Genomic DNA, 18,174 nt, shown 5'->3' with positions numbered 1-18,174 from the left:
TGGGGCCAATGTTAAAGGCATAAAAGCTTACTGCCCTTCATAAAGCCTCAAACTATTTAGGGACATGGTTTAGTGCTAGAGTTAGGATATGGTTGGACTTGATGATCCTGAGGGTCTCTTCCAACCAAAATGATTCTGTTCTATTTCAGCTAAACAGCGAGTGGGCTCCTCCACATGCATCCAAAGAGGAGTCCATCACCCTAGTCATAAAATACATTTCTGTGTATTTTACCCTGTCCCTTTGCTACATGTCTGTGATTTCAATGGGAGTAAAATATTTGGCCCTGTTTTTAGTTGAGCATATCTTTAGATTCAAATTGCTGGATATGTTTTTAGCAAGTCTTCTCATCTCTTTCAAACATTGTTTTTGAAGTTATGCATTTTGTGCTTATTACAACCCTTTGTTGGGATGTTTGAAGAGAGAAGATGAGGAATTATAAATAATGCCTTTGTATAGAAGCAGTTTAACATAGTTAGTAGAATGGCAAAGAAGGTTTGGGGTTTTTTAAATTAAAAAGGAGAGAACTTCCATCAGAAATTTTGCTGTTTCTGTCTTCAAATACTGAATATGAAGCAGGAGCTAGAGCAGCTGTTGAAAAGGACCTTTTCTTCTGTGGAATGAACACTAAAAATATCCCAGAATTTAGTGTTGCACGTGTACATATCTCTTGTACGTACAGCCAGCTGTGGGAAGCAGCGAGGGCACCTTGCCATTCCAGGGAGGGTAAGGGAAGGAAGGTTGCTGAGGGTTTCCAGTCCTGTCCTCACAGTCCAGCGAACATTGATGAGAACAGAAGAGAATCCACCTATGCAGCTTCGAAGTCCCTTAGCCAGCTGCTGCCCTGTCCTGGAAGGCCATGGCAGCTTTACATGTTGGAGTGATAGTGAAACAGAGCAAATGCTTTTACTGCTTAAGGGCTGGTCTGTGACTGTGGCTTCCCATGGATGGTAGGCACGATGACCCTCAAGGTGCAGTTAGAGAAAATATCTAATGGTTTTTCCAAGTCTTGCAAGAGTTCCCTTCCTCCTCAACTCCTCTGCCCCAGTTGATACCAGCAAATCATGTGGTGGACTTGGATGAGAACTTAGCTATTAATCAACTTTTATAAACAGAAACAAAGTCTTATTGTGTTGGTTATAAGAATAAATGCATGGAGATAAACCAAAATGTTTAAATATGTAAGTAGTAATCACAAATCTAGAGAAAGGTGAAAATATCTTTAGAATGAACACTTGAATTTTAGGTGATGGTTAAACACCCATTTTCGGTTATAAGATATGTGGTGAGACATTTGCATACCTTTATTTGAAACAGAACTTTTTTTTTTCATCTAATGTTGTAGGTTGAGCAGATTGAGGAAGGAACTCCTGGAAGACTGAAAGTTATAGCCAAGTCCACAAATGGGAACGAAATAATTGAAGGCGAATACAATACTGTGAGTCCTGTCTATACACACAAAGAACATGAGATAACCTTCCATTTAATGTTGAGATTTTGTAGGGTGTCTTTATCCATAGTTTAGATTTTTCAAAGCTATTTTAATCACTACAATATGCTAATTGCACACAATCAAGAGGTAATTAATGTGACAAAAGTCCCAGAATCCGTGGGCATGAGTCCCATGTGCACTTGCATGCTTGTGAAACCTGTTTCTTAGCTTAGCGATGTAGATGCGCTTGGTCACGTGAAACCAGTTGCAGGAGTTTTCCCCAGTGGGATGTTTGACATAAACAGTAAGTGATCGTTTCTAATAGCTTTCACAGTAACTAAAACATGATCTGGAATTAGCGCAAAACAATGATCTTTGCAAGAACTAAACAAACAGGTGTCATGTCTTCTCAAGACCTATTGTTGACCCAGCATTTTCACAAAAACAATTAATGGCCTGTAGCAAGTCAGTCAGGGAACTTCATTACACACTTAAAACAGTAAAATTGCAGTGTGCAGGTATGCCATTATATGTTGGGTTGACTGTTTCCATCATCCCTCAACCCACTAATTTTCTTAAGCTTGATGCTGAAAGAAAAAATAGTCGTGAATAAAGTATTTGGAACTACCCAAAATGCATGAAGACACGCACTTGCCAGCCTGGGATTTTAGAGTGCAAATACTGTGTGCCAATTAAGTTGTTTACCTATATAGTGCATCAGTCATTCCATAAGAAGGACATGCCTGAGTGCATCTGAGGGCTGATATTACGAGAAGGTTTAACAGGAACAACAGTGCTCGTGCACAGTGTTGTAATACTATTTTTCCTGGTCCATAGTAGTGAAAGCTTGTTAGCCAGCAAATCACTGCCATCTTTTCATTAAGGAAACTTCTAGTTTCTTATTGCTACTACATCTTTCAGTGAAATGCTGTCACTCCTCAAAGAAGCAATGAGCTCTGTGTGATGCATTTTAAGACCTTCAGCTCTGAAGGTCTGGCATGCCTGGTCATCTAAAGGACTTGAAGCAGATCTAGAATTCTGTCAGCACAGTTCTTGATTGTTGTGTGAGAAGCATAGCATAGTTACCTGGGCAGTTGTCCAAGACTGCAAAGCACACAGCGCTTTTCCTTGTGGTAGTATAGGCTGGAACTTGTTTTGCTTCTGAAGGTAGCCGAGTTGACAGGATGGCTAAGAATTTGGCCTGGTCTGTCCATCATTCTGGACAACTGTTCAAACAAATAATATCAAGCAAATAATATTCTTTGGCAGTGACTTGGCTGAGAGCCTATATAAGTAAACGATATTTTCTGATCAAAACAAAGATTATTTTAGGGTCTTTCTATTTGCCTAAGTGTCTGAGTTTCCTTCCTAAAGACTCCTTTCCTTATGGAGCATTTTGGGGTCATCTGCTCTGGTAGGGTTATGGTATAACACTTTGGTATAAAAATGTAAAGAAATAAAGTAAAGAATCTGACCCTAACCAATTCATTTGGAATACTCTTGGGGTATTTTTCCAGGGAAAGCTATTTGGCTGTACTTAATCTTATCATTAAGACCTGCTTTTGTTAGGTCATGGTGATGGTGTGGCTTGTCTTGAACTCAGTGAATGTACAATAGGTAACAAACTTACTAATCTTAATGTGACTGAGCCTTAGGTACTAATCTTTAGTATAACATATAATGAAAATAATAGATAGCTACATGCAAATTCTCCTTTGAGGTTTTAATGAATCAGTAACATGCGTTGCTGTTTTGCAGGTGTTGATAGCAATTGGAAGAGATTCATGCACAAGAAACATCGGCTTGGACAAAGTTGGAGTGCAGATCAATGAAAAGTAAGGACAGCTGTCTGTCTGTACACCACTGACTGCTGAGCTTCTCTCATTTGTTCTTGCGATGGTAATGGGGCACAGACATTCAAACGCTTTGAGGAAAAATTTGTTTCCTGTTTGCATATGCTTGGATAGGAGACCATGTAGCAGATAGCTGCATTTTCTGCCATAGTGCTGCCACATTTGCTCTTTTGATACTGAAATGTCAGCTCCTAAATACTGAGAATCAAAAGTGTCTTTCCATTCTGTCTGGGTCACAGGTCAGTCTCAGCTTCTTCCAGTGACTGGGCTTTCTAGCATCTGTCAGTTGTTCCTCATACTCTTATTCATGTCTCTTTTTTTTTTCTCTCTACTACCTCTTGGGGCAGAGATCTCTTTGTTCATGTAGGCTTTTAGTGTGGCGTGGTTTGTTTACGTTTTTAGTGTAAATGCTGCTATATGTTTATTTTAAAATATAGTCAAAGTACCATTGCTTAGACTCGCAGTTGCAGTTGGTGATGTGTTTTACATTTTAGAGGAATTTGTTTCTTGCCTTAGAGCACCCTTGGGAGCAGTCTGTCTCCTGTAGAGGAGCATCTCATGTTTAATGTAGTGAAGTTGTTGCACCAGGGAGTGGAGCTATGGGTAACATTTTCAGTATTTGTAACCAAAACATCTTCTAGTCGTGTGTCCTAGATGATGTTCCCCTTGAAGACAAGATGTAGGACCGTGAACTTGCCTTGGTGGTCCATGGGAGAACAGTGCAGGGGGCAGCTTATATATGAACATAGTGACTGATGTTGCTGAGGGGAACTGTTAAGATGTTCTAAACAAGTGGAAATTTTGGGCCACTCAAAATTGGCAGACTCATTTTGTCTTGTAGAACAGCACACATCTTTCTGACTTCAGGACACCTATTATTAGCTTAATAGAATGAACAATAAAATTATTACTATGAAATGTATATTTGGTAACTAGAGCAACATTGAGAAAGTTGGATTTTAATACAGGAATCACTGCTGGGCCCTCAAGTAACTGCATGACTCTTTCTGTGCCTGTCTGATTAGGTTTCCCTGTTACAAGTGTGTCCTGCAGTGGTTACTGCACTATTTTATTTATTAATGGAGTAGGAAATATTAATAATTAAAAACTTCCATTAGCTCAGTACACTTAATGCTAAAAAGCTTGCTGGCTGTCCCTTAAGCTGGCTGTCTAACAGCTTGACCAGTCTCTGTGCAGAACCGTGAAGGGTAAGCTTATAGAAACTTCTTCAGCCACAGAACTGGAATTTCAATAGCGGAAAAAATCTATTGTCCTACAACTTGAGTGTAAGAATGTCTCTTCCTGTCATTCCTCAAGGCTGCCTGTACACAGCTCAGCTGGTAATAGAGGGTGTTTGAGGAAAGGAATGAATTTCATCTTCACAGGCTGCCTCTTTATTTGGTGTGTAAATTCCTCTAGGTTTTGGTAAAATCGGCACTACGTTACATTCTTGCCCAAGACTGTATGACTATGAATATGACTTCTTTTCCTCATACTTAAAATATGTGTCTTTCTCTTAAAGCTAAAGGGCCTAACTCCTGCAAGGTTATTCAGACCTCCAGTCTTCTCAGCAGAATAGTTGAATCTTTTTTCTTGTTAATTCAAATTTCAGAACAGGAAAAATTCCTGTCAATGATGAGGAGCAAACAAATGTGCCATATATCTATGCTGTTGGTGATATACTGCAGGACAAGCTGGAGCTCACACCAGTGGCAATCCAGGCAGGAAGATTGTTAGTTCAACGGCTTTATGGTGGGGCAACCACTAAGGTAAGGAACCAGTTGTTGCTCTACTCCTAAGTCCAGAATGCAAGTCTGGTTGTTCATGGTAAACTCAGTGAGCTTTTAAGGCTTAGCTCTGATGATCACTTTAATTTTCTGCTTGCAAAGTTATTACTGCAGATATGTTCTGCTAATTGCGTAGGATGAAATTAATACCTTATGGATTCTGCAGTACTCTCTTTTTTTTTCCTATTAAGAGGTTTTGTTTTTCTCTCAGAGTATAATGATACTACAATTAACTGAGATCATTTAACTTGTTTTTAACTCTACTGTCTCCCCTAAAAGTCAGCATTCAGTCCCATCCCATTAAATGCTTTAACTCTAATTCACAGGCAATTTACTAAACCTACCTACTGTCCCTAGAGTATAAAAGGGGTTCATGATGCTCTTCATTTTCAGTGTTATTTCCACTAATTTTTTCACTTCTTTTCCATGTTTTCAATGTAATACATAGTTCTGTTTATAATTTAATATAGACATAAAGGAAGATCAAATGTACCTGTAAGTCAGCATGTACTTATACCTGAGATGTTGAATTCGTCAATTCAGTGTTTATGTTTCATACTAGTGCAATTTTAGGTTTCAGTCAAGGTATGTTAGTCCAAATAGGAGTAACATGGGTGCTCATTTACACCTTATGTTTAAACCAGGAGGAAAGGAGAGTGCCTTTAAAGAACTGTTATCCAAGCACCATCGGTGTGGGTGCTTGTCTCACCTTCATAACCACAGGGCATGAGCACAGAGGTTTTTCTTTTTCAGAGCCTGCTGTATTCATATCAAGTTCAGCTGTCGGTCAGATTTAGAGCCTGATTGAGTTGTTTGTTTTAGTCTGGCAGGTATTGCGGTAACAGAATCCTGAATCAGTGTGCATAATGTCATTACATCAGCCAGGCAACATTTATTGAAAATGTAGCTGGAGCCAGAATTTTTTTTGTTGCTGCAATACTATGGATATGTCTTAATTTCCATTTTATGCCAGATAACTGTCTCTCAAGGTATGAAAATCCTTATGCTGCCAAAGAAAGCATCATCTCTTTCAGTGAGTCCAAGAAATGAGTAACTACTTAAATGGGAACCTAACTTACTTTGCTGTTGTAACAAATCTGGGTGATCGTATGAAACATAATGAAGTCTTATGGATAGGCAGGGAAAGAATACAAAGCAGCATCTTAGTGGACCTTCAGTCCCAAATTAAAGTAAATAGAGTTGAAATCTGTAGAAATTAAAATCACTAGAAATTAGAGCTGACCAGCCTGCAGGCCTGCTGTGAAAAATGACTGATTTGGTGGATATGGGGATATAGCAGTGGATGTTGTTTGCTCTGACTTCAGTGAGGCTTTTGATGCTGTGTCCCATAACATTCTCATAGACAAAACAATTAAATACAGGTTAGCTAAGTGGGCAGTGAGGTGGGCTGAAAACCGGCGGAACTGCTGTCATCACTTGAAAGAATGAATCCTGTTAGCAATTGCTAACCTAAAGATACATAAATCCTTTCAGTTTTAGGTCAGTCCACTCATATAACAAAGAGTGACTTACAAAACACCTAATCACAAACTACAGACACTACTGACATTGCAGCTTTAGACATTCTGCAGCCCGCACAATTAGTTGAGTTTTACTTTAACACGTATCTTGAGGGTGTTGGATAAAGTGTCCTTTAGCTGAATGTTGCTCATTTTACACTAAAATGATTATGTAATGTAATATGCAAATCTGTGACCAGTTGGCTCTTCAGGGTGTGAACGTAGTGGTAAGATTTTGTATATAATGCCTTTTACTTCTCTTGCTGGCATGCTGGCTTTATTCCAGCATCCAGATTCGTGCAGCTCTGCAATAAACAATATCTTGTCTGTGTGCTAAATTTGGCTCATTTGTATGCACATCAGCTAAAGAACCCTGTTTTGGGACTATACAGCCAGGCTTACAGGGTTGTGACCAGCATTACAAAGACCAGCTGGAGACGAGTCACTAGTGGGGTACCATGGGGTTGGTTCCTTGGTCCAGTACCGTTTGACATCTTCATTACTGATCTGGATAATGAGACAGAGTGCACCGTCAGCAAGTTTGCAGATGAGGGGAGTGACTGACGCAGCAGATGGTTGTGTTGTCACTCAGAGGGACCTTGTCAGACTGGAGAAATTGGCTGACAGGAATGTCATAAAATTCAGCAAGGAGAATTGCAAAGTCCTGCACCTGGAGAGGTGTAACCCCATGCATGGGCACAGGCTGGGGACCCACCAGCTGGAAAGCAGCTGTGTAGAGTAGGGTCCAGGGGGTCTGGAGGACAAGCTGACTGTGAGACAGCACTGTGGCCTCACAGCAAAGAAGGCCAGTGGCATCCTAGACTGCATCCTGCAGATGCATCCTGGCAGAGCATTGCCAGTGGGTGGAATGTGGCCTTTCCCCCCCCCATTTTGGCACTGGCAAGACAGGTTTGGGTTTTGTGTCCAGTTTGAGGCTTCCCAGTAGAAGAAGGATATGGACAAACTAGGGTGAGTCCAACAAAGGGCTGTGACTATGATTAAGGGACTGGAGGATCTCACACAGGAGGAGACGCCAAGACAGCTGGGACTTTTTATACCTTACAGAAGACATGGCTTGGGAGGCTCTTACATCAATGTGTGTTCCTACGTGATAGTAAAGGAGATGGAGCCAGACTCTTTTCAGTGATACAAAGTGCAAAGACAAGAAGCAATGGGTTAAAACTGAAACACAGGAAAATTCCATTTAAACATAAGAAAAAACTTCTTTACGGTGAGTGTGATCAAGTGTAAGCAGGTTGCCTAGAGAGTGAGCCTGTAGGACACCCTAAAGCTCCAGTGAAGTCAGGGATCAGTGTTTGCCTTTCATGAGATGTGATCAGGCACATGCTATCAGCTCTAGTTCTAGCTATCCCTCCAAGTGCCTGTAGTTATGTATTTGGTTCTTTGGCATCTCCTAGGCCAAAGAACTAGGTGCTGTTTGGTGTTTTTTTCTTTGCAGCATTCCTGGTTAAAATAGCACATTCTGTAGAAGCGGTTGAACAATTTAATGTTTATCTCCCATGCGACCTGTGATCTGGAACATTTTAAAGGAGGGCACTGAGTTTCTTCTTCCTTTTAATCTGCGCATACTAATGTCAGTGTGGCTTTAAAGTATCGTTCTGTTCTTGCTCTAGTTAACATCTCTGAGAGGGACAACACCAAAACTGTAGCTTAATTTAAAACATTTTTTTAAATTTAAAAAAAAGTAGCTTTCAGAATTATAAATAATCCAAGGTTTTTTTCCTGTTTGAATTTCAGACTGCTCAATTTTTACCCATTGTGCTGATCTTATTACTAATGTGGTGTGATGTTTTGTTTTGAATGACACACAGTGTGACTATGTGAATGTTCCAACCACTGTATTCACTCCTCTTGAATATGGAGCCTGTGGGTATTCTGAAGAGGCCGCAGTGGAGAAGTTTGGGGAGGAAAACATTGAGGTAAATGTTTTAATTTCATCTGGATTTTAAGTTCCCAGTTTGTAGTTTAAAATAAGAGTCAACTAAAACAGCATTCTGTGCTCTGAAGTAAGGGCAGGAGGTGACTAGTTACATTTTTCTCTTCCTAGGCATGTTATAAAAACATTCCACAATTCCAGTAGCTCCAGTTGCAAATATGTTCTATTTTTGGCAAACAGGGCTTGAAGATGGAATAGTTGGTTACAAAAAAAATAAAGGTTTATTTGTGTCTGCAAATATTTAGGACAAATTAAAGCTGGGTATGTGTTGGAAGCAGTACATTGGTTTTAACATCAAATTGGAGCTTTTTGTAGCTACAGTGTGGCAAATTCCCAGATTTTTTCTCTATAAAGCTAAATGTTTTTATGCTCATTTCTCCTGTTTATTTTGACTCTGCAAGGAGGTATGCACTTAATTTTATTCACGTGAGGGATCCCTTTTCATTGGCTAGGATTACTGGTCAAGAGTGAAATTAGACATATGTAAGCACTTAGTGCCTGAGGCTGTTCTTACAAAATACTGTACAGACCGCATTACAGAAAACATGAGAGGAGCGAGTCTGACAATAAGCTGAACTTTTGTGTCCTGTGAAGATCGTCTGAGGAGCATTATTTGGGGAAATAAGCAGATACATGATGGCTCATGAAGTTGAGAACTTGTCTCCCCCTCTTAGCTTTACCTGCTATATTTTTTGGGAGAAAAAGAAGTGGAGAAAAGAAGTAAATACAACTTATTTACTTTATTTGTGGCAGTGTGTCAAGTGCTGTTAACCTGACTACAGGGCAGGGATTTAAATTCTGTTTTCTCCACAAAGTTTGTATATACACTGTCAATTTTTTTTATTGAGATAAATTCTTGCCATTACATGTGAAACACTGGACCCTTCTTTGTGGAACATGCACTTTCCGTTTTCAGAACCGTTTTTGACCTCTTTTATCATGTCACCGTATTGGCTTTTGCAAGCTTCAGTAGGATTATTCAGTTGCATCTGTCATTCAGATCTGTTACATTCAGTTTCAGATAGTGATACTTATAAATCCTTTGTAACCTCATTAATATGGAAAACATTGAACTGACTCTCCTAGTTTGTGCAGGGACATATTTTTACTCGAGTTGTGATCAATTAAAAACCTCTTTCAAATAGCAGTAATTCTGAGGTTAGCTTATCATGGGCGCTGTTGAGAGTTCTGGGTAGAACTGTGCCTCAAAACACCGCATTGTTTTCTGAGATACGTGCTGTGACAGGTGGACAAGCAGGTTTTTGTTTAGGTTTTTGTTGTTTGTTTGGGTTTTTTATATGTACTTTCAATCTTGCAGTGCTACATAATCTGAGAGACCGTGCGAAAAAGCATGCCCTCATGTCTCCTAAACCCAGACTGAGGCCATTTCATCCCTCCTCTGCTCTGAGAAACAGTTTTGCCTTCATCCTGGTTAGACCCAAAGACAATACAGTCTTTTGTATTTGTCTCATTTGATGAGATCATGGTGAAATGCTTCCTGGAAGTGCAATACACTTAGAGTTGCCTTTTTTTTTAAATTTATTTATTGGGTGACACTAGTGCTTGTTTCGTAGAGGCTTCCTTCTTTGGTATTCATCAAGGAGAAAGAGTCTCACCTGGATTTCAAGCGTTGTAAATTCTGCATGCATGGCTGATCACTAATAGAGAGTTATTAGTAGTTTATCTTTGTGCTGTGTCACAATTGTTTAAAGCTTTTCCAAAAGCAATTGCTGTCAGTAGTAAAGCTCTGCCTTTGGAAGTAGAAAAGACAAATTAAGATAATGTGCCAATTTTGGAAGATGATGCTCTCTGCTGTGGAATTACGTAACTTTATTTTGTTTAACCTGTGTTGTATTTCCAGGTGTATCATAGTCATTTCTGGCCACTGGAATGGACTGTGCCATCCAGAGACAACAACAAATGCTATGCAAAGATAATTTGCAATATTCAAGATAATGTAAGTGCATGTTTCCTTCCAGGGAAAACAGCAGCTCTGTGTTCAGAGACTGTTGAAACTACAGCTTGTAAATAGGTTATTTTTAGCAAATTAAAAATTAATTTAAATTTTTGTACCTTTTAAAATTTAATAAATATTTATAGTGGTACAATGCTTTTGTTTATTAAAAAATGGCCCTCAGCACAATAGAAAATTCTGCCGTTATCATTGGTATATGGTACTTTTTCCATTTATGTAAAACAAGAAGTAGAGATCACTGAGACTGTTCGTTAAATATGAAAAGTGAGTGAATCAATGCATGTAAAAGTGGTTAGAAATATTATCTGTTTATCTTAGTCTTTCTTCCCCAAACTGGAACATTCTTTTCTGGGAGATTCTTCTCTCTGAAATTGAGGTCGCAGAAACCATCACAACTTGTTACCTCTGCAAATCCACATGTCTGCAAAAACTCTTGAGATCATTCTAACAGGATTAATGTACTTTGCCTGTACAAATCTCATTTAGTGTGATCATGCCAGGATTATCCTTGGAGTAGGGTAAAACTTCCTGGCTATGGAAGTGTACAGTACCTGCTAAAGCACAAAAAATATTACTAATTCGTCAAAGAATTGGTGTGCCCCCCTCTGAATGATCATCATCTGTTCAATAAAAGCTTGGTTGATTTTAATGTGATAAATCTTAATACAGATTTATCTTACTGCAGTCCTTTTAGGCATCGTTGTCACTGTTTTGTAAAATTTACAAACCTGTCTGGTTTTGCCCATCTCTTTCTGGAGGAGTTTGTGCTAGTGTGGAAGCTACTTTAGAACTGTCAAGGTTTAAGGCAAGGCAGCAATAAATGTTCCTAATCCAAAGTTACTTAAAAAAATGAAAAGGCTTAATGGTGATTTAAAGTGTTTCATTCATTTCCACTTCTTCTCTTGAAAATTTGGAATGTGTTTAAGTGTCTAAAAGTTACTGAACTTTGTTCAGTAACTGTTAAAAACTGTAGTTTACTCCAGTTTTATTACTATGGTTTTATTTTTACATGTGTACATACTTTTAAAGGAAAATAAGGATAATTCAATTTCACTTATTACATAATTATAGCTTTTCTTATATAAATAAACCCTGTGGTAAGTCTCAGTCCTCCAGGCCTAGTGAAAGAAAACTAACCTTCCACTGTACTAAGTATCCACATTACCTCATATGTGATATTTTGTGGGAGGAGCAGATAACTTTTGATACCCAACTAGGCTACATCTATGCTCAGCAAAATCTGATTAATGCCCTAAAAGCCACTGAAGCCCACAGCAGTTGGCATTTGCTAGAGGCTTGCTTTTCTTAGAGAAGCAAGTTTTTCTTTAAGAAAAGCAAGTCAAGTCAGTACAGCTTGTTCTGCTGAGTGTTTGCTGAGGATATAACACAGTTTGATGTATTTTGCAGTTGGACAGTAGTGCAGATGTGATAACCAGAGCTTCAGCTTGCAGCCTTTTCCTGCAAGCAGCTATCAAACTGAAATTTCTTCAATAGATACACAGCATGTAGCCACCTAGCACAGGCCCTCATGTTGTAAATCTTTGTGCAAGGTACTCATCTTTACTTGGGCAACCAGTTTGTCGAAATTGGTGGATAGCTTGTCTGAATAAAATTTAAATGTTTGCAATTTGGACACGGGCAATAATCAAGCATAAACTATGGTGTGTGTTAAATTCGTGTGCTGCTGATGTGAACAGAGGACTTGTGCACAAAACTTTGTGAGGAAGCTGATTCTTGAGTTCCTACTTGAATCTTTTCCTTTTTGAAGAGAGAACAAAACTATACTGGCTAGCTCCCATTTGTTGATGCTAATGATAGTTCACATTTGTGTGGTTACATTAATTCGTGGTATGTTTGACAGAATTATGTACTCTGAGTAAGAAAACCTTTCATGTTGTTTGAAGAGAACTGTATGCATGACTGTGCTTGCATTTCATTGTCTTTGCTATTTAGGAGAGAGTCATTGGTTTCCATGTCCTTGGTCCAAACGCTGGAGAAGTCACCCAAGGGTTTGCAGCTGCTATTAAATGTGGGATGACAAAAGAACAGCTGGACAGCACCATAGGAATTCATCCTGTCTGTGCAGAGGTTTGTATATGAAGTCACCTCATATCTCAGCTTCCATAGCATTCTGGGGTAAGGTGTTGGAAATCTGAACAGCAGAGCTCTTTTAAAAGGGTCTGAATTTAGGGGTAAGTAGGAGGGGAGGGAAGGACAGAAAATGATCTGTTTGTAGTATTTAGAAATCTAACATTTAGGTTGAATCTGGGATTATTTTTCCTAGTGTTGTACATTTGTGAAATGTTTATGGTCTCCCCAAATCCAGTGCTCCCTCTACTGGGAAGTACAGACTTTTCCTCCCACTCAAAAATCCATTTATGAAGGCTTCAAATACTATTTCTGCTAAAGTGGTTGTCGAAGCTCATTTTTTTTATATATGTGTACTCAAACTTATAAACTGATGCGATGGAAGGGAACCAGCTACACGACAATTATTTCTAATAAATTCTACTCTTTCAAAGATCTCTTCTTTTCTCTCTAGGACTTCACTTTTAAAGTGAAGTACATGAGTCCACATAACCATTTTTTTCTTATGTTTGTCTTGCTGTTCCTCTTTAAAGAAGAGCTTAATTTCCTCCAACAGGTGGAGGAAATCTGAGGTGCTCCTCTGATTTTAGTTGCATTAGGACCAGTTTATGTTAGCTGAGGATCCCTGCAAAAACTGTATATCACCTCTGTAGGTCTTTGTACAGAATCTGCGTTTTTACCTGCATGTGTTGGCTACATGTATTAGTAGATAACACCAGGATGCTGGTCTGCAAAACTGAAGTCCGCTTCTCTTGTGTTTCCACACAAATACAAGAAATATAATATGAGCTCTGTTAATGGAATGGACTGCTAGCAATCTGAATGATCTTCAAAGCATCAGCAACACGGATTCTGGGTTTTTCTTTCTGTAGTAGTGTCTAATGGTGTTCTTGGAAGCCCCTGAAGAGGGTTGGCAGGCCTTCATCTTACCAGAGGCCCTGTGGAGGGGGCACTCTGAGGCATTCAAACCTGTGAACTCAAGCAGGATATTAGCATATGCAGTGTGAAGAGAGGATGATAGTCATAATTTATTCTGGACATCTGAGCTGCTAAAATTGAAACTGAATAGAATGATGATTAGACATAATTTAGGAAGGTAATTTCAGATAATCATATTTGTTTGAGTGGAGGAGGAAGAAATTGGCTCAGGAAAAATATGCTATTTAAAAGCTCCAGGGAAGAGCAATCACTTTTAGTGGCAGTCTTCAAAGAGTTTTTTTAATGCATGTTACTTAATTTAATCTCTTCAGCAATAAACAAAAAACAAAGTGCAAGATGGTACATGGTACTCTTTGATAGAAAAAAAGCTAAAAAATTGTTTTGAATTTGTGAGGACTGCACGTATCTGGATGAATAGAATGATGGATAACATCAGGATTATTTTTATCTTATATCCATGCAAAAACTAAGGAAAATTAAGTATGATCTGAGCAGGAAAGGGACAGTGTTGCAGGGTCAAATACTGACATCTTTACTGGCATTAGTACTAATCCCTTGGTCGAAAAATGGTATTACTCAACTTGAAGAAGACTGTAAGACTGAGGTGAGGTTCCCATTTCTCACTGCTTGCAAATTAGAGCCAGATTTCACTTCTCTTATTGTAGCAGCATTTTATTGTGCAGAAAACCTGAACTCTGAAAGGAACTTCTTGCAAGGCAAAGTGCAGAAAAGTGTGAGTACAGGTTGGTAGGACCTCAGCCTTACAGAGAATTACCTCTCAGCTTAGGCTGTGCTGCACTGTTTGAAATACAGGTGTGTGTAATCCAGTATCTGTGATGAAGAGAAAGTGTCTTCTGAAGGCTGGAGTGATTCTTTGAGTTAGCTAATGATGACTTTCCAGTCCTTGGTTCTGAGGCTTTGTTTTCACTCGAATAACTAACAAATTCTGTCCCAAACCTCTTGTTTCCAATTATTATCAAATGTCTCCCAGCTAGCTTGCTGGATCTAGGGAGCTGCATGGTACCCACGGCTGTTGGAACAGGCGAGCACAGCCAGAGCTTGCAATTGGGCTGAGAAGAAAGCAGATAAATTCTGTGCTTTTTAATCTTCATCTTTCAAAGTGAGATGATAATAATAAATGTTGTCAGTTGGTGGATCAGAACCAAGAGTTGGAAACCCTTTCTCAAGCCATGCGCTATAGTTTAAGTATGTTGCTGTTCTTCTGCCATGTATATTAGACATGCATTTGTGTTCCTGATATGTGCATAATGCTTCACAGGCTTATAGAAAGTGGAAGAGGTATATCATTCATTGATGTTCTCTGAATAGCTGCTAGCAGCCTTAAGTCAGCAAAGCTCCTACTTAGACAACTGTGGGGCTTTCAGGTCCCCATTATCTTTAGGTACTTCAGTGTTATTTGCATAACTGAAATGTGTATAGACTTTATTCTGTGCTGTGTTTATTTTTCATGAGAGATGGCTTTGATGATAGCTAATTATTGCAACTTTGAACCATTTAGATAGAAGTGGGTTTGATTTCCTTTTTTCCTTTTCCTATTATATCTATGCCTAACTATGTAATTATTTGCATAGTAAACTTCTGATTTTAAACAAGGTTTTGTAGAATTTTTCTTCTTGAATTTTGATACTTTTTAATTTTAAAGTAGTTATGCTTGAATATGTTGTTTTCGTCTATGTGACTCGAAAGCAGCAAAAACTGGGCTTTTTCAGACTAGATTTACTAAGTGATTCTTAGCTATTGTCCAGAGGATGCAAATCCCAGACATAATATCTACATCAGCAATCAGTTTGACATTTCTATACTATCTAGAAAGGTACAGAGGCAAAGTTCATGTTGTCTCCAAATGCTGTAGCCTTGAGTTAACTTATTTGCAGGGAAAGTGAAGTTATCTTTGGGAACATTAAGACAAAAGGTGATACAAAGCCATGTGATTTCCTTAATTCTTTCTTTTCCGCTGTAGAAGGCAGACCATAAGGTAAATGAAGAGAACAAAGGGGATTTGTATATGTGGCTGCTATTTAGTAGCAAGGATTTTAAATGTATGCTTTTCATTATTATTTTATTACTTTAAGAAATGGTTTTGAGCACTATGCCCAGGTTCATCTTCTAGAAGTGAAAATTCATTCTAGACACACTAAAATTTGTCTTTTTTTTTTTTTTTTTCTCTTAAGATATTCACCACTCTGTCTGTGACTAAACGTTCTGGTGAAAATACCCTTCAGGCTGGCTGCTGAGGTTAAAGACCCCCATTCTTGCTTTTGCCAGAGACTGACTTTCATCGCAGTGGCTGACTCCTGCAATTCAGAAGAAAGGTTTGGGGAGAAGTCATCTTCAGTCATCTGCAGAAATGTGTAGATCTTAACCAGAGCGTTCCCTCATCCCGAGGAGAGAAGAGCTCTGCGAGAGTTGGTCACTTGCGGTGACTGGCTGGCGTTTAGCAATGCAATGGGAATATTGACTGTGGAGCTGTTGCTTAGCAGGGCATTTAACAAATGCTTTCATGAAGTCATAGCCTGAAGCCTGCGTTGTCTGGTGGGCAGTGATGGAAGAACTGCTAGCACAGCTGGACAAGAGCTGGTTTGGTTTGGTTTTTTATACCTCTCTAGTTTCTTACCCGAACAAAACACTTCTGAACTGAAGAATAGTGTCCCAAGTTCAGATAATTGTCAAGTGCCCCTGTGTACTGGTTTATAACACAGCAATTGCAAGGTCCCCTTATGAGCGCGTTTTACCAGCTCACATGCCTATGGAGGGGAAGTTGTATTTACAAGCTTGATCACAGGGAAGAAGATATCCTTGGGGAGAAAAAGCTTAGCGCTATCTAGAATAACATATTTTTTGACTTCCAAACTGACTCTATTGTGACTGTTTACTTTAGAGATACTTACTGTTGAAAACATTCTCCTTGGTGAGAAAGTAAAGTATTTTTTATTAAGGCCTTGCTGCACTGAAAGTTTTGGGTTTTTCCTCCTGACAGTAAAAACCGTGCACATAACACAGATGTGATCTTCTTAGGTTTATTTTGCAGCTTATGTGATTATAATTAATCCAAATTGGAACTGACAGAATTCCAATGTGGAATGAATAACACTTCCAAGAGCTCTGTGCAACTTTATTAAATTCGAATAAATTCTGCCTTTCCAGATGAACTATCCTATGCTGCACTGTTTGAGGTCTACACAGGCCGCTTTAAGCACAGTACTATTGAGGCTTTCCTCAGATTAGTGGGCCAGTAGAATAAAAAAACCCCAGCCAAACACTCCCCTGCCCCCCAAGCAAACAAACCCCCCACTTAACCCCTGAAAACCAACAGTGAAACGTTTTTTTGTGTAGATCCGTCCTAAAAAGCTGTATCTAGTTCGATCTGTGCTTTGTTTTATAGTTAATTAAGAAAATGCTACTTTTAAAACAGAGGTTTCCATGAAAAATAACAGATTTTTGAATATTCCTCCTGTATTGGATAAACTGCATATACAGATTTATCAAGAAATGGTAAAAATGCCTCTTTGTAATGGAAATGAATGTGCTTTTTGATCTGTTTTTTTCATTTCCCTCTGTTGTAGCAGAAAGGTTTGGATTACTTTGATTAAATGGTTCTCAGGAGTTTAGTAGTGCACTGTAAATAGGGGGTAAATTCTGCAACCCTCTGGGCAAAATGCCTTATACCTAAATTTCTATGTGGTAACGAATGTATTTCTACTGAGATTTATAGAATAGTGTTTTAAGTTTAAGTTATTTTTATAAACTTATACATAACTGAAGGATTTTTCAACGTGTTTTGTATGGTATAAAGAATGGTTTGTGGTGGTATTTTTCTGGCCAGTTTATTAAATAAAGGGAATATTTGCACAAACAGGTGCTCATTTTGATGTCTCTTCCAAGCAGAGAAACCAGGTGACAACAAACTGACTTTTTTTTAAGGCTGGAAGATGGCACCTTGACAAACCCACCTGTGATTTGTTTCAGTCTCGAATTTCTGTTGAGGGTTTTGATTGCGGGGTGACAATAAAACCCTGGCAGATGTATTGTTAACCTCCTCTCCTCCCCCGCTTCCCCCTTTTGCTCCTCCCTCTCCCCCCTTCCCACTAGGGACAGGCGATCGGGAGGGAAAGAAGGACAGAGAGAAGAGAGTTGGAAAAATTAACAATGTTTTACTAATGCTACTAATAAGAATAGAGAAAATAATACAAAATATACAAAACCAATCTTGAAAGTCTCAGCAACTGCAGAGCCGGCACCTGAAGTCCTGGATTGGACTCTGCAGCCAACCAGAGCTGGATTCAGTCTGTCACTAGGCCTCAGTTCGCAGGGACGACTAGCAAGGTCCTCTCCTAATGTCGGCCATAAGCAGAAGGGAAAAGGGAAAGGGAAAAGGGGACGATATCCTCGTGATCTCCCACTTTTATATGAAGTATTCATGTGAATGGAATGTTGTACACAGTTGGTCAGTTTCTTGGTCACCTGTTTCTTGTTGTCTCTCTCACGAGATGTCTATCTGTGCTTATCAATAACTTCTCATTCCATTGCTCTGTTTACCAAAACATGTGTCTGGTTCTCCAGGAAAATGCAGCTAATATGAAGGCTTTAGCTGACAGGCAAATTCA

At 39.0% G+C, this 18,174-nt stretch overlaps 1 protein-coding gene across 4 annotated transcripts in view; it reads left to right on the top strand.

Annotated features, from left to right (window-relative positions):
* The window catches only part of TXNRD1 (thioredoxin reductase 1), a 50,275-nt gene extending 32,833 nt beyond the window's left edge, over positions 1 to 17,442 (top strand). For 3 of the 4 annotated variants that reach the window (XM_080364087.1, XM_080364086.1, XM_080364089.1), the window contains exons 9-15: positions 1,344 to 1,436; positions 3,189 to 3,265; positions 4,896 to 5,052; positions 8,423 to 8,530; positions 10,409 to 10,504; positions 12,476 to 12,610; positions 15,742 to 17,442. In XM_080364087.1, the coding sequence (XP_080220213.1) occupies positions 1,344 to 1,436; positions 3,189 to 3,265; positions 4,896 to 5,052; positions 8,423 to 8,530; positions 10,409 to 10,504; positions 12,476 to 12,610; positions 15,742 to 15,804 (729 nt within the window). In that variant the 3' untranslated portion in view covers positions 15,805 to 17,442. Of the gene's footprint in view, positions 1 to 1,343; positions 1,437 to 3,188; positions 3,266 to 4,895; positions 5,053 to 7,655; positions 8,343 to 8,422; positions 8,531 to 10,408; positions 10,505 to 12,475; positions 12,611 to 15,741 lie in introns of those variants that run through there. The other variant, XM_080364088.1, reaches the window with a different exon arrangement.
* The last annotated feature ends 732 nt before the right edge of the window (positions 17,443 to 18,174 follow it).

The sequence above is a fragment of the Nesoenas mayeri genome (genome assembly GCF_963082525.1).
Source record: "Nesoenas mayeri genome assembly, chromosome: 1".
NCBI classification, from domain to species: domain Eukaryota; kingdom Metazoa; phylum Chordata; class Aves; order Columbiformes; family Columbidae; genus Nesoenas; species Nesoenas mayeri.
Note: the sequence above shows the minus strand (reverse complement) of the source record. Positions and strands in the feature narration are given on the sequence as shown.